Source organism: Pseudopipra pipra, chromosome 7 (assembly GCF_036250125.1).
Source record: "Pseudopipra pipra isolate bDixPip1 chromosome 7, bDixPip1.hap1, whole genome shotgun sequence".
Classification (NCBI taxonomy): Eukaryota; Metazoa; Chordata; class Aves; order Passeriformes; family Pipridae; genus Pseudopipra; species Pseudopipra pipra.
The window spans coordinates 13,631,814-13,646,835 of NC_087555.1; the positions used below are offsets into that span (position 1 = coordinate 13,631,814).

Here is a 15,022-nt window from a genome sequence, read left to right on the forward strand (position 1 = left end):
GTGCAGTTGTTTCAGAATCTCTCCAGTTCTCTACACGACTGTCTCAAGTAATAGATCTATCTTCACATTTGTGCCTCCAATCAGACTGATTATCACCCCTTTCATTTTTTACTTTCATAACAGAAGGTGCGTTTTCAACAGCTACCATCTAACAGGCAACAATCTTTGAAAGATCTAAAAGACATATTTGTATCAATTTTTTATTTTATTTTTGCACCTAATTTTATTTTATTTTTTAGTCATCATGATTTAGTGACTCATACATTCTCAAAGCATTGCTTCTGGATGTCAAGAGCAGATTGCTTTATAGAATTTGAAGTATAGGTCACCTAGCAGTTCTGAATATGCTCTCAAGTGCACTCCCATCGCCTAATTTTACACTGGTGCTTGTGAGCATTCTTTCTAGTGACTTCTGTGGGAACTGGAAGTAAACTTTTCTAAAAGACGACTCAGTAAAGTTGAACATTAATTTTTCTAGTAGACTACATACAGTCTATGTTTAGACTCAAGTCTGTAAATGCAATCATTTTTTGAGGAGCATTTCCATTCTTAAAAAATACCTAATCCATTACTCTTAGTTAAAACAGTGGAACAGAACTGCAAAAGGGTTGGGCTGGTCATGCAGTAGCATTAAAATTCTGCCTTAAAAACTCTCTTAAATTAATTCATATCCATTCTTATCCCACATTAATAACTGCCTGGTCCCTACATGCTATTACAAGAGTAAACACATTTAATGTTACATTAAAATATTCCATTAAGATGACAATAAAAATTGAGAATCAAAAACATAAGACTGATCTAGAGCATTTCACAGAAAAACGTATCAGCAAGGTAACAAAAAGCTACCTTGAAACTATATATGAAATTAATAATTTTTTATTAATGGTATACAAAATCTGATTCAATGAAGTGCATAAATCTATAATTAAAGATATCCTAGGGGTAGGTCTCAAGGTCTCCCCCTCAACTCTTGAATTTGGAAAAAAAAACAGACAAAGTGTGGCAAAGGAGAATTAAAAGGAAAAAGAAAACCTTACTTGGTTTACTTTGAGACTTAAGAAGTTTGTGAATTTTTTCTTGAACCTTCATTAAAATAAGGCTTTGTTTCCAGCTGCAATAACCCTTCAATCTTCCACCTGCAAATGCTTTCCTGGTATTGAAAGAACCTCTTACTTTCTGCTTCACCCACCCTGCAAGCTTTTCTGCACAGCTCTGACTGGTAAAGAACCACAACCTTACACTCTTCAAGCATTTATAAAGATCTACTGCAAGGCTTTGATTGCCTGTGTTTGTCACTGTCGATGAAGAAATAAACAACTTGTCTGAGGAACCCTTTGTCCGGTTTTGCAATCATTTCTATTCTATAAAAGAAATTCCTTTTGGTATTGCTGGTTTTGCTATATATTTTAGACACACAAAACTTGCACAGCAGTTCTTTCTGCTCATTTTTCTATCATTCTGTCTTTTCCTCAGCTAAGATTTCAATACAATGGGCCTCCACCAAAAAACCATAAACTTTCTTCAGCTTCAAGAAAAAGGGTACTTGCAAATAGATGCTACAGGAGGCTGACCATTGTCCCCATCACTGTAGCTCCTCTGCAGAACTTACTGCCTGATGTTAGTGTTAAAGAAACAAAAGCAAGAAAGAGAGATGGGTTAAGGCTAAAAAGCTGACCTGTGTGTCACCCCACCCCTTCTTACCCAGATCCATGCTTTTTGAGGCTTTCAGATTAATTGATTCAGACTGCTTGGCTGGTGTCAAAGATCTGAAGTTGATGTGCTGATCTGTTAAATGCACTGCTGAATTTATGATAGGGCTGTAGGAATTAAAAAAAAAAAGATATGCAAAATATTAAGGCACCAGTTCAAACCACAAGTGAACTAATTAAAGAATGCACAAATATACATGTGTTTCTTCCTCTAGTTGCTTACAGCATGCATTTTTAAAATCAGATATTGATCCTCAACTTTCTTTTCTGAGATTTAACACATTCAGTCACTTGTTTTTCATCATGGATGGAAATATAAATGTAAATGATTAGTAATGATTTTTTTTTTCCATTTTGCTACTTCTATCTAACCACTGCATTTCCAAATAACACGCTACAGAATGTTGGAAAAATACTGACAATATACCTGGATCAATTCTACTTCATCTGCTAATATAAAATTATTTTATAGCTCTGCACCACTTATGTAGAGGCTGGAGGTCTTATGGAGGGTGCCATGACCTTTTGAAGAATTCCAAAGTATCAGGGGTTTGGTTAGTTTGGGTTTTATTTTGTTTTGGTCTTTGTTTAGTTCTTCTATTTCAAGGCAAATTTCTAAACATTTCAAAATTCTGCCTGAGTGAAACTCCAAGTAACTTTCAGGTGTGAGGAATCGAAACACTTCAGTGTAATCCATTTGAAATCTTCTATGTCTCTTTTTGATTAAAAACAGAAATTACTATTTTTTAAAATACTGTTAAACAAAAAAACAGTTTGAAAATTAAAAAACATTTACTTCCAAACTGTTCAATCAAAAGGTTGGTTTTACAACATCAAAATACTTTCCCAAGTGTTTTGTTGAAATGCAGTTTCAGTGAAATCAGCAGGACTTGATACTGCAATTCAATTTCAAGAGAACTTAAGTTCTAAATGGAAAAACAATACAACACTGAAAAAATCAGGATGGGAGGAAAGGCCCATAAATTCATCATCCTTTTAATACATTTAAGAGAATATTTTTCTCCTAGCTTGTTGAAAAAATTAGGAACAGATTCTAGCAAACAACTGCAGCTGAGAATTTACTGTTGAATTACATTAATTTGTGTAGACTTTTGTTTGTATACCACGTAATATATACCTGTCTGGGACATCAGAAATTATGAAATTATTCTAGTGAAATTACTCTATGTTAGCAAAAAGAAAATAGGAGAGTCTTGTATGAAGAATTCAAGGTATCCATAATAAAATATATCTACTCTTTCATACTACATGCAAACATTTAAGTGCAGTTTTTAATCACATCCGTGCACACAAGGACAGACACATAGCTAAATTTTGAGTTGAAATGCGTATTTTCCCAATATCATTGCAACAGATGTATGACTATCATAACTGAATACACAGAAGATGAATAAACAGTATTCAACACTGCATTTTGGCATCACAAGTAGGATAGGTTGAAATTATGCTTTGATTTGAATCCTGTGCTATTACAGACAGGAACAGTATGAGCCATCGTGAACTTCAACGTGTTTACACTTTTTTCTGACCTTCCAAACTTCTGTATTTACTAAGGAAATTAAAGCTTTTAGCTGCTATCAAGCACATCAGCCTTTACAAAAGCATCTGAAAAATCTACTTAATGCATTTACAACTGGTAAAGTGTTCAATAATTTTTCCCTTACACATTTCATTGCTCAGACTTACTGAAGATTCATTTTGTAATCTCAAGAATGTCTTTGGCTGACATAAGAAGATTCACTTTACTACAAACTGTGTTTGGCTAGGACTTTTAAAGCTTTAAGAGACTTCAAACTGCATTTACACATAGCATCCACCGGTATTCCCTATTTTTTTAATAGGGATTATGCTTTGGGATTCTTTTTGTTTTACTGGGTATCATATATCACAGAGAGCAGGCATACTGCAGCCTATGAACAACTGAAATGAACAACACGCTAGATGCTGAAATAACATTCCCAGCTTATATTAAAGGATCTCGCAAGTGATGAAAAAGAGTGGTACAAATTTAAAAAAAAAAAAAGCTATTTTACAATCAATTAGAACTATTATCACAACTACTAATCAGCAATTAGTGCTGTAACTATTAAGAAGAACTGAAGTCCAACCTATGATAATTCTCATTCAGCAAATCCTCACTGGGATGTGGCGGGAGAGGTGGAGGGGTTTCGTTTTCACCATTGCCACGATCAGACACTGAAAACTCTGAAATAAAATTTAAAAAGGGGTTAAATAAGCCACAGAAACAAATACATTACATGAGTTCACTGACTGATGACTGGACTGGAAGGCCTCAAGCAATGCTGAAGTGAATCACAAATTATTCAAATCCCTAAACTAACTAAACTAGAATTAAAATCACACCAAGCAGAAAATGCACCCCTTGGGATTTCCTGAAGAGCTGATTTCTAGATTTGCATATGCATAATTAAAGGTAAATATAGGGAAACTTTGTACTTATAGTGAAGTTGAGTGCAAGGCACAATTGCTTTACTCCATTTGAGTGGATTTTCACTTCTACATAGCTGCATCCTAACTGATTGTAGGTTCATGCTTTCATTCCCTTTGACGGGGAGCATTTATCTCCTTTCATGTACAGCAGAGAACACATTCTCAGCTAGAAGAAAAAATTCTGTTATTCTATGGCAAGAGAAGAAAGGCATTTTTTAATTACAGTCTTCGCTTTCCCACCATTTTGGTAACTCCTCCTTTACCTTTACAAAAAGCATTCAGCTAACACCAGAAAATTACTTTGTACAAAGACAAACATGAACTACTCAAACCATTCAGAGCTCGAGGTATTACATACCTGCAATATTTTATAACACTGCCATGCCCACTCTAGGCTAGTTCATTATTGTTGTGTAAATTTACTTCTCGTCTAAAGATCTGATCTTAGAAAAAGTCCCTACATCTTTCAATGTGGAATCTGTCTTCAGCCCTCCAAAACTTAATAGGAAACATGGACACTTTCTTGGCTTTCAATGGCAGGCAAGCAATCTAACAATACTGACGTACCACACTTTCACGTGAGCTGTTCTGTTACATGGAATGTTGGCAGTCTTTTTGCACAATTGTGTGTGAAAGCACTAATCTGACTTGAGAGAAAAAGGCTCTAAAAGGAGGGATCACGGCAGAAAGCAATAGATCATATTTATTTGATAAGAGCACTGAGACAGTTCCCCTAAAAGAAAAAATAAACAAACAAAAAACCCCAATCCAAACAAACCTACAGTATTAGCTCAAGGATCCTATAAAACCTCTGTTGGTTGGATAGTCTCCTCAGGATTAGAATGATAAGAAATAGCTCCAACCTTGTATCTCAGCAAAAGTGTGAATGTCATCAGAAGAAAGTGAAGATCAGCAGATGAGAAAAGTTTTAATGGGACCTTAAAAATTATCAGTTGCCAGTCTGACGTAAAACCCAGATATGCTACCTAACATATGCACGCTGGCTTCTTGCACTGTGATCACATTCTTTCAGGTTTGAATTTAAGGACAGGAAACAGATGAGGAGTAAATGGCAAGTTCTCACAGTAGAAAGAATTTAGAACAAAGGGGATCTCATACTGTTCAATCTGATTGATTTGCAAGATGAATCAGAAGATGAAAATATTTCCTCATATGAAAAAAACACTCAAAACTCTCAAAAAGAAACAGATTATGAAATTCTGCAAGAAGATTGAATGACAGGTGAAATTCCCTGTCAGAGACTGCAAAGTGATACACACTGGAGAAGTGGAAAATCCTGAGACATACATGAAGGCTGTTACTGTAGCAATTATCACTCTGGAACTGTACACTAGATGAGCCATGGATTGTTCTTTGAAGATATGCTTAGTGAAGTCAAAGGGAGACAGTCTTTCACAAGTCCAAAAAAGTCCAAACACTCCAACTAGAACTCAAGAGCTAATGGTGTGCCTAGTTTTGAAATAGGATCTGAGGTTTCATTCTTTTATCTGAAAACCATGTAATACAACTAAGAAACATATTGAAAAGGTAGCAAGGGTAGTTGGACACATGTAGAAACATTCCTACAAGGACCAAGGATTAGGATTCTTTAGTTTAGAGTAAAAAGCAATAAAAGGGGATACAAGAAGAGTCTATGAAATTGGAAAGGCTATGCATAAGGTGAAAAGCAACCTCTTACTATGTCATACACAGTAACAAGACGACAATCAGTGTAACTATCAAGCAGCACACCTAGGACAAACACAAAGTAGTATTTTTTATAGAACTCATTGCTATGAGAATGCTTTGAGAACAAATTTTTTAAAAAATATTACAAAATGTACCAAAAGTTGGAGAGACAGAGCCTCTGACTTAGTAAGTCCCTAAACCACTGACTACCCAAACTAGGAAAGAGATATCTGATGGACAAAAAAGAATTTAAAAACCTAAAAAAATCACACACTCTTATGCTGTGCTCAGCCTCTTTGAGCAGACACCTCTAGCCACAGCAAGAGGCTGAGTAAATCAGGTCGTTACTTCAACTTAGATTCACAGTACTTGAGACATCATTTCACTAAAGCTGTTTGGTGTGGGTTACCACTGGTATTTTTCTTGCAGTAAACAAATGGTACACACAGAAAAATGTCAAGATTTCCTCAGTGAATTGGAAATGATCACAAGGGACTACAGCTCCCAGGAAAATGGGAGCAGAAGCCAGAGAGTGAGAGAATTTAACCTAAGGGGCAGTCACCAGCTCCATGTTGAAGACCTCAGGAAATGACCTTAACAGATCCAGAAAAATCAGAGGAACTTCTAAGCCACTGAGCAAGATGTACTCAATTTTCAGATACTACACAGTAAGAGAGTAAAAAAGATAAACTTAAAGAGAGTAAAAATGGATTCTGTCTACAAGACACATGCAGTGTTTACAAACAAAATCTAAATAATTAAATAAAATAATTAAGAATGTCATTTCCTTATTTACTATTTTGACATTACCACATATGTATGAAAACAGAGATGCTTGTACAACCATGAGGACTCAGTCTACGGTATTAGAAAAAGTTTGATTGTTCTCCTACTTAAGCAGAGAGATGACAGCATTTCCCCTATAAGTGTTTATAATGTAGGGTTATAAGAAATATATTAGAACCTCTAATGAAACACATTCCAGTAATCTTTCAACACCAGAAATGTAAAGCTGCTGGCACTGAAGTATCAACTCTCAAAGAGGTTGTTCTAAAAAACACTGTGCAACAGCTTGGCAGCAAAAGAAGTGAGGACCTGAAGGCAACAAGTATTATTCATGCAAAAATAGAACAAACGTTGGCATTTCCATATTGAATCAGTATCCCCTCCCCCTTTATTTAAATATCCACAGGCAAGACAAAATTTAATGTTTTGGCTATAAGCACTTTTCCCCAGATATTAGTTTTTCTTGCTCATGTATAATAAAAAAGACTCTTAAAACAGACAGCAATATTAGCAGGCCAAGCTTCAGTGTATTTTTGCTGAGCTTTTGTAAGAATTTTATTGGTAGGAGGAGTGAATGGTACTGGAAATAACTTATTAGAAAACATTAATTAGGAAAGTGACATTTTATTAAACATAATACAGCTCCTGTCATTAAATTCTTACATTAGATTCTGTATTATGTTAAAAATCTCTTCTGTCTTTTATTATTCTTTGTAAAAATGTACCAACTGTACTTCTACATTCAAGATCTGGATGGTACACTGTGAGCATGTATAAAGGACTGCTTCTGCCCGTCACAAGAAGCTCACTAGGTCTTTGACTCATGTCCTTAAACAGACATACAACCACAAGTTCATAACTGAGTTAAAAAGAGGGTTGTGCACAGGTGTAGTGTTTTGCCTTTATAGATGCCTTGAAAGACTGAGGACAAAACTTTATAAGAGACAATGCAAAAAAAAATTTTTGAACCAGTGATGGGATGAAATAACTGACAGGCTCATATGGAAAGCAGAATAAGCATTATCTCAATAATAATTAATACTGTGAGTTCAAAATAAGAGAAATATGTGAGACCAATGTAAGCCCTAAGTGTCTTTCACCAACATAATTTACCAGATCCTCACTGCAGCCGCCTGCTGCTGCAAGTGCCTCTGCAGTTCTCCATTGAGATCACTTCAATTTTACTCATCAAATGCCAAATCTTCAACTGAAATAGTAGTACAATGATACTTCTGGTAAGTGCTAGAAACACCTTTGGTATTTGCTGTCCACTGGGAAGACCTAGCCATGCCAAAGACCTAGCCTGTACCAGCAGCACTCCAAAGCATTCTTTCCACATCTGACATGTTCTCTTCTGAGGCCATCACATTTCTTTTGCTATAATGCCTTCTCGCCATAATTCTTTAATTAAAAAGATACCTATTGAAAATGATTTTATGATTGGGCTGCAAACTAGTCATCTTGATTTTTGGATTGCAACTGTAGAACCCTTATCTGAAAGTACAGCTCTTCCACACACTTTGTTTTGAATTTAAGTGACAAGTTATCTGTTGCCATTCACCTGTATCAATGACTCCAGAGCATTTGCTTATATGTTTTTTAAGGAAGTATTTAAAGGTATTTGCTCCTTTCTGATCCTTTGGCAACAACTAAGTCTACAAAACAGGCTAGATCCAAGGTAGAAGCTCCTTTTCTCCTGTAACTACAGAATCAGTGTGAAATCCATAACAAGTGAAATGTAAGGTAGATCTAAACAAAAGGATCTGATCTTTGAATATTTATAATGGTTCAGTCTGTATCTAATTCTTTGCCTGGAATCACACTGTCAAAATATTGAAGTCAACACAAATAATTTACCCTTAAATTCTGTGGGAGTTTTTCTTGCATTTTTCAGATAAGGGCTCTTTGGTTTTGACTAAAAGCACCCCACACACAGCAGCCTATGAAATTACTTTTTGCAGGCCACCCTGATTCCACAGTTGTCTAGGGAAGTGGGAAAAATCATGCATAATTCAACTACATCAAAGAAAATCTTTTTTTTCCTACTGGAAGGTATTTAAGTATGTGCTTGGCTTGAAGGATGAGAGCACACTTAAAAGGATAGGGGTCAAGACCATCTCAAATACTTAAACTTTTCAAATAGTTAGTACCTTGCTGAGTCAGGAGCAAATTGGACAGACAGTACAGTATGCCATCAGAAATGAAAGAAGATGGGAAAAGAAGTGGCCTTAAAAGCTCTTACTTACATATGCTCGTACATGTATATTTTCTGTGCACAATGTACATGATTACTTAATTTTTTTTAATGAGTTCATTAATATCATTCCAATTTGTAAATTAAGGGAATGTTTCTAACCTCTGAACAAATTTTACCTTAAATCTAAAATAGCAAGTGTACTTTATGAATATCATGTTTTAGTATAAATTAATTTAGCTTATAATAACCTGGGACATAATTTAAAAATTAACTGCAAAAATCATTGCACTCATTAAAGACATATAGAAAATAAACATTTTGACAACATATATTTTGCACTCATCATTTGTTTTTTATCCAGCCTTACGTGTTGGGGCAGCGAGCTCGAAACTGTTACTTAAACTGGAATTCGTGCCAGGAATCTAATTCACAACTTCTGAGTCAGCTCTCCCACCCTCTCTGGATCTTCAAGCCTCAAAGTAACATAGTGTGCACTTATTCTAATTAACTGCTTTTCTAGTGGCTGTGGATTTCAGAAAAAACCCCACAAAGCACTCTCCTTCAGCACAGAGAAGGATATCTAGAGACTACCTTTTATTCCCTCCTGAGGACTGCATGTGACGAGTTGCTGAAGAATGGCATCGTTGCGTCGGGAAGCAGCTGTGAAGTTATGACTCCCATCAAAGGCTGATTTTTGAAAGACTCCCTGGTCTGAGCGTTCCTAAGGGAAAAACAGAACCACACATTGTGACAAAATTTTCCATGTTCAACAATGCAGGAGAGCACCCACCACTGCAGCCAGTGCACAGATACAGTGTGATGTCACGTGTTCACTGTACACTGCTTCCTCTCAAGTGAGAAACTCGAGAGATCGCTTCAAAAGTGCTGTTTGTGTGTGCTGACCATGAAATAAGACAACATCTAAGCAATAACAACCATTAAGGATGATGCACGAAAATGAAGACTTTTTTTTTTTATGACCCACAACTGGCTTCATTCAAATTCTCCATCTGGGAGGGCAGCTTGTGACATTGTCAACACAAGAACACGGGCAATGCCAATGGTATTTTTCTGCCAGCCAGCTGGTTCCCTTCTCTCTGAGACTGAGTGCATATGTTCTGATGATCACACACTAGAACAGTTTTGCAAGTAAGGAGTTACACCAAACTCCCAAACGCAGGTCTTCTGGCTAGCAGCTAAACAAACTCCTGTCACACCTCTAGTCAGCTTTTCTTTTGAGACATTTCCTACCCCCCATACATGCCATATCGCCTAATTTATTCTCCTGAGCAGTTGCTCAAAGGAAAAAAGTTGGGAAAAAAAATAAAAATAAAAATCACAGTTTCTAAAACTGGGACAGACCCAGAAAGACATTTCTGTACTCGTTATTCAGGGAAAACTGAAAACCCACACAGGGGAATATTATGGCTAGTTTTCAAAACAACCTTTATTTTTTCTGTGATTTTATATCTGTTTTTTTGAAGGAGGTTCTAACTGGCTTCTATTTTTAAACTGCATGTTCATCATGCCAGCAAATGTTATACTAAATATATAATTTGTTACATTTTATAGTCATATCTACAGAAGAAATACTTGTATTTAACCCATGTAATTTATTTTTAAAACGATGCAAGAGATGTAATTTATTGGCAAGTGATTGCCAGCAAACCAACACATAAGGAAGGACAGCACGTCACATCACCTTGCAACCTCGTCTTTCAAGCTTAATAATAAGAAAAATGTAACTTGATAAAAATGAAATAATAATAAAATAGTAATAGAATAATAACAACAAAAATAAGCATAATAAAATGGCAAAAAATGCACCTTGGAACACAAATCAATACTGGGATGCTCACGGTGACAATATGGCTACAAATGTAGGCTCAGTGGAAGGCAGCACATGCAACACTCTCTCAGGGCAGCATAAGCCATTTGAAAAGGCTATTTTGAACCTCTGTACAGAAACATGCATGCACCACACAGCCACTGACAGCTATGTTTCTTCTTGTAACTGGAAATCCTTTAGTTTACATTCTTTACATTGTAAAGTCCACATTTACTGCTTTTTCATGGATACTGCTAGCTAAATTAAGTCTTACAACCTCCAAACCATCCATTGGAGAATTGGATGGACTGGGATAAGGAGCCTTAAATTAACATCAACAACAACTCTGCTTTTCCAGCTCTTTGGTAAATGACACAATCAATATCCCAACAACTGATCAGTAAGCAGCCTAATTCGAGTATACATCTTATAAAACACAGCTGTCATGGAAGACCTCCATTAGTGTCCTGACCAATAAAAACAATAATGCATTTCTAAACATATTCTCCCTCTACCAAGCTGAGATGCAGTACTCTGGTAGCTGTTTTGAGAAAAGGAAAGAATGGGCAACAATCCATTTCTGCTGCGTTCTCCAGACTCAAATGGAATTACAATTGAACCTAAAGACTATCCTATAAAAATTAATTCCTGTTTAAAATGAATTTGATTCAATCAAGACCTCATTATGCATTCTTCATAGGGCATGAGTCAAGACTATTTACTCCCTTCATACATCTGGATAATATTCAAAACTATACACTTAACTACAGAAAGCAGCCTCATACTTTTATTAGGTCAACCTGATTGATTAGAAGGTTTTTTAAAAGAAAACTGGCTTTTGCGAAATAAAGAAAACTTGCAGGAGTGAGCCTTCTCTGAAGGTAAGCTATCTTTCTTGTATCACAAAAGTGCACAATTAATATAACACATACTTTATAATTCTTCCTTACAGCATGATGCTGTCTCATATAAAAGGAAAGCAAAAAAGGTGTTTTCCTCTAAGATACACCAGATTTTCATCCTCTTCCTCCCTGATATTTTAAGTGAATACACCCACAAACATGATTGTTTGTAACATTTTAAAATGTTCCAGTCATGCTTACTAAATAAGAAACTAGTAATAATACCTCGGAATTCTACAATGAGATTTATTACAACCTTTTATACCCCAAACCTACTTCTACGCTCTTTTATTTTTAAGAACTGTACAGATGTTTAAAACCTATTAAAATATTTACTCAGGGGTTAGAATTAAAACTGGGATCAGTAGAAAAGGCAGCCAGTATAACATACATATTGTCTATGTAAAGATGAGGAGAGACTGTGCATATGTGCACACATGCATAAAAGAGGGAGCAAGGGAGATCATAAAACCAATCCTTTTCAAAATAAGAGGCAATTGGCAAACATGAATTTATACAAGGTCTGGAAAACATAATGGTTAAAAATGTCTTTCTTCTCTTATTTTGTTACCTTACTTAAGCAAATTTTATGTTAATCAACTCAGAAACCCATCCTGAAGGAAAAGTAAAATATTAATTCTTTGAAAGTCAAAAATAAGGAAAAAAAAGGGAAGACAGGACCAGAAAAACACACTCAAAAAAATAATTAAAGTACTAATGAAACTAAAAAAGAGTGAAGTAAAATCCAAGTCACACTAAGATACTAAGGTCTCTGATTATAACAACAAATGAAATCAGAATAATTTAAAGTATCTGTATTCTAGCTATTGCTTTGAGGAGGTAGCAAACAGTCAAAACTACATCAGCACAATTATCTTAAACTAACCCTTTTTGGAATCACATTTGCTTTTGTTCTCACACTTGTCAAATTAAAATAAGAGGCAACTTTTAGCCTAGTCTCAACAGGAACAGCAAAACCAGAAGATATCAACCAGAACATTGTGTGAATCCTCTCTCCATAAAGTCAAGAATTCCTTCAGCCAGGAGAAGCTCTCTGCGAGCCATCATCTCTTGTATGCAAAACCACTGGGAGTGGAAAGACATTTATCTAATAAATGCATTTACTGCTTCACCTCTGTCTGCACCTCTAGTCTCCGGAGAACTACCAGCTGGATCCTCCCACGAATGTTCCCTTCCATGGACATGGAGCGCCTCAGTGTTTCCATGGCCTCGTGATTTGACTTGCCCAGCAGCGACTCCCCATTAACTGCAACAAGTTGATCATTTACTCGCAAACGACCATCCTACAAGCAAAAAATAAAAACAGAATTTTTTCTTAAAAACCCAAGAATTAATTGTTAGGCAGAGGTTCTACATACAGGAAAGCAAGATGAAGACAATTGGACATTGTTTCCTATAATTCAAGAAACAGGAGACTGCGTGGTGCCGGAAATAACTTTGTGTCCAGTAATTGGCCATTTTTTCCTCTATTTACTACATTTTGTAAAGAGTTCATAGTGCAAACACAAACAGAAGTGCATGCACAGACTGCTGTTTTTCTCACATGGACAGTTTTATTTATGTCAGTTAAAAACCAAACCAAACCAACCAAACCCTCAAAAACAAAATAATAAAGAACAAAAAGAACCCAATCCCTCCAAAAAATGGAAAAGAATATTTTGGTTAGTTAAAAGGGCCCACACCACAGCTGTTAGTATCCCCATTTCAACCACAAAGGAGTACTGCAATTTATTTTCCCAGCATTATCTCCTGTAAGGTCTGGTAAGAAATAGCTCCACAAATTTTGTCTTAGAGTCTTACTAGTTTCCACCTTGTCACGATTACCATGCCATCATATGGACTAGACTTCTCAGTTCAGAATGGTCATTAAGACTTAAACATCCTTATTAATTAATGCTGTCTCTATATTACAAAATCCAAAACTGCTGCCAATAACAAAATTAGGGTTGAGCCATATTAAGTGACCTGTGCTTTGAAAAAGTCATTTAGTTTCATTTGCCAAGGTTAACTGACACTTGTGGATGTAACAAAATTGTGGACACTGCTGTTTTTTGATTTAGGAATCCAATTGCTGTTGTCCTTATGATCTGTGATTTATTTCTTTTCATAAAAGCATGTGCCATGGACTTCTCTCTTTAACAAGAAAACAAGGTCCATATAATTCAGACACAAGAGTTTCTTTTAAAGCTTGTCAAATTCACAACTATCAGGTTGGCATCAGACTTCAAACAAGAAGGAGAAAGAGTAAAAAACTGAAGACACCCAATATAAGGCAGTGAAGGAAGAATAGCAGGGAAAGCTCTTGCACATAAATACACTGCTTGGTTAAAATGAATCTGGTTAATTCACAGGCTCATCACAAACTCTCCATAAGGCACTCATCCGAACTGTTTACATATTTCATGCATCTGAGTAATCCAAAATATATATACTATCTGATTTTTATTTTTTCTATAACTAAGATGTTCAATTAATTATTCTGCCAAGTCTAAGTTATTTTTGCTCAAGTGAGTTGCAGTAGCTGTGACACACCCAGTTTTACTAAGCGTTATTTTTGTTGGAACTGGGTATCATTAGTACCACAGCAGAGTAGAGATAACCACTGAGCTGAAGAAGAAACAGCATATACCAGAATCCAAAATAAATTGGGATGGACAAGAAGGTGGAAAGACAGAATTGGGAGGTAAGTCACTCAGTGAAGGAAAACAAAGAGAAGTAAAACTTTTCTCAGGAGAGTGTGGGAATGGAGAATAGAAAACAGCAATGCCATTTGGAAGAGATACCGAAATCTCTCCCACCCCTCTGCTGAATATTTCATGCCAACTTAAATGTACATATAGCCAAAGTAAGTGAACCCCACGGGTTCTCTACATAAAAATGATGCTATCACACATGCTAAAGTTTAGGGAGAGAAGAGTTAACACTGTTGAACAGTGAATTTTATTATTTGCACATGTTGTAATTCCTTTGTGTTCTATCAATATTTGCTGAAATGAATGGAGCTATTCACAGCAACAGGAATTTGAGGAAAAAATGGTGGGGTTTTTTTGTGAGTTTCTGTGAGACAGAAATTTTACAAGTCCTTGTGTCCTCCTCCTACTGTCCCACAGGTTCTTGGATTTCTTTTTTTCCTTTCTGTGGATAAACCACTATATAAATATCTGTTAAAGTTTCTTTCTAGTATCAAATGCATCTTGTCATGACCACATCTGCTGACTACACAACTGTCCTGAACACAGTGCATATTCTTAAATGAATCACTGAGCCTCAGAAAGTTCTCAATTGGCCCAATTTCTAATATTCCTTGTGATACTTTTGTATGAGACCTTATATTTATTTACATTTTAATAATGTTAATTCTTAAAGAGCTTCTTGTGATGCATCCGCCCTTTTTCCCACTCTCTTACATGCAACA

General features: G+C 35.8%; 1 protein-coding gene across 9 annotated transcripts in view; it reads right to left on the reverse strand.

Annotated features, from left to right (window-relative positions):
* Positions 1-15,022, reverse strand: part of PARD3B (par-3 family cell polarity regulator beta) — a 406,048-nt gene that overhangs the window by 188,642 nt on the left and 202,384 nt on the right. For 8 of the 9 annotated variants that reach the window (XM_064660627.1, XM_064660626.1, XM_064660624.1 and 5 more), the window contains 4 exons: positions 12,720-12,890; positions 9,448-9,577; positions 3,842-3,938; positions 1,705-1,820 (listed from right to left, as the gene is read on the reverse strand). In XM_064660627.1, coding sequence (XP_064516697.1) covers positions 1,705-1,820; positions 3,842-3,938; positions 9,448-9,577; positions 12,720-12,890 — 514 coding nt within the window. The remainder of the gene's footprint in view (positions 1-1,704; positions 1,821-3,841; positions 3,939-9,447; positions 9,578-12,719; positions 12,891-15,022) is intronic. The other variant, XM_064660625.1, reaches the window with a different exon arrangement.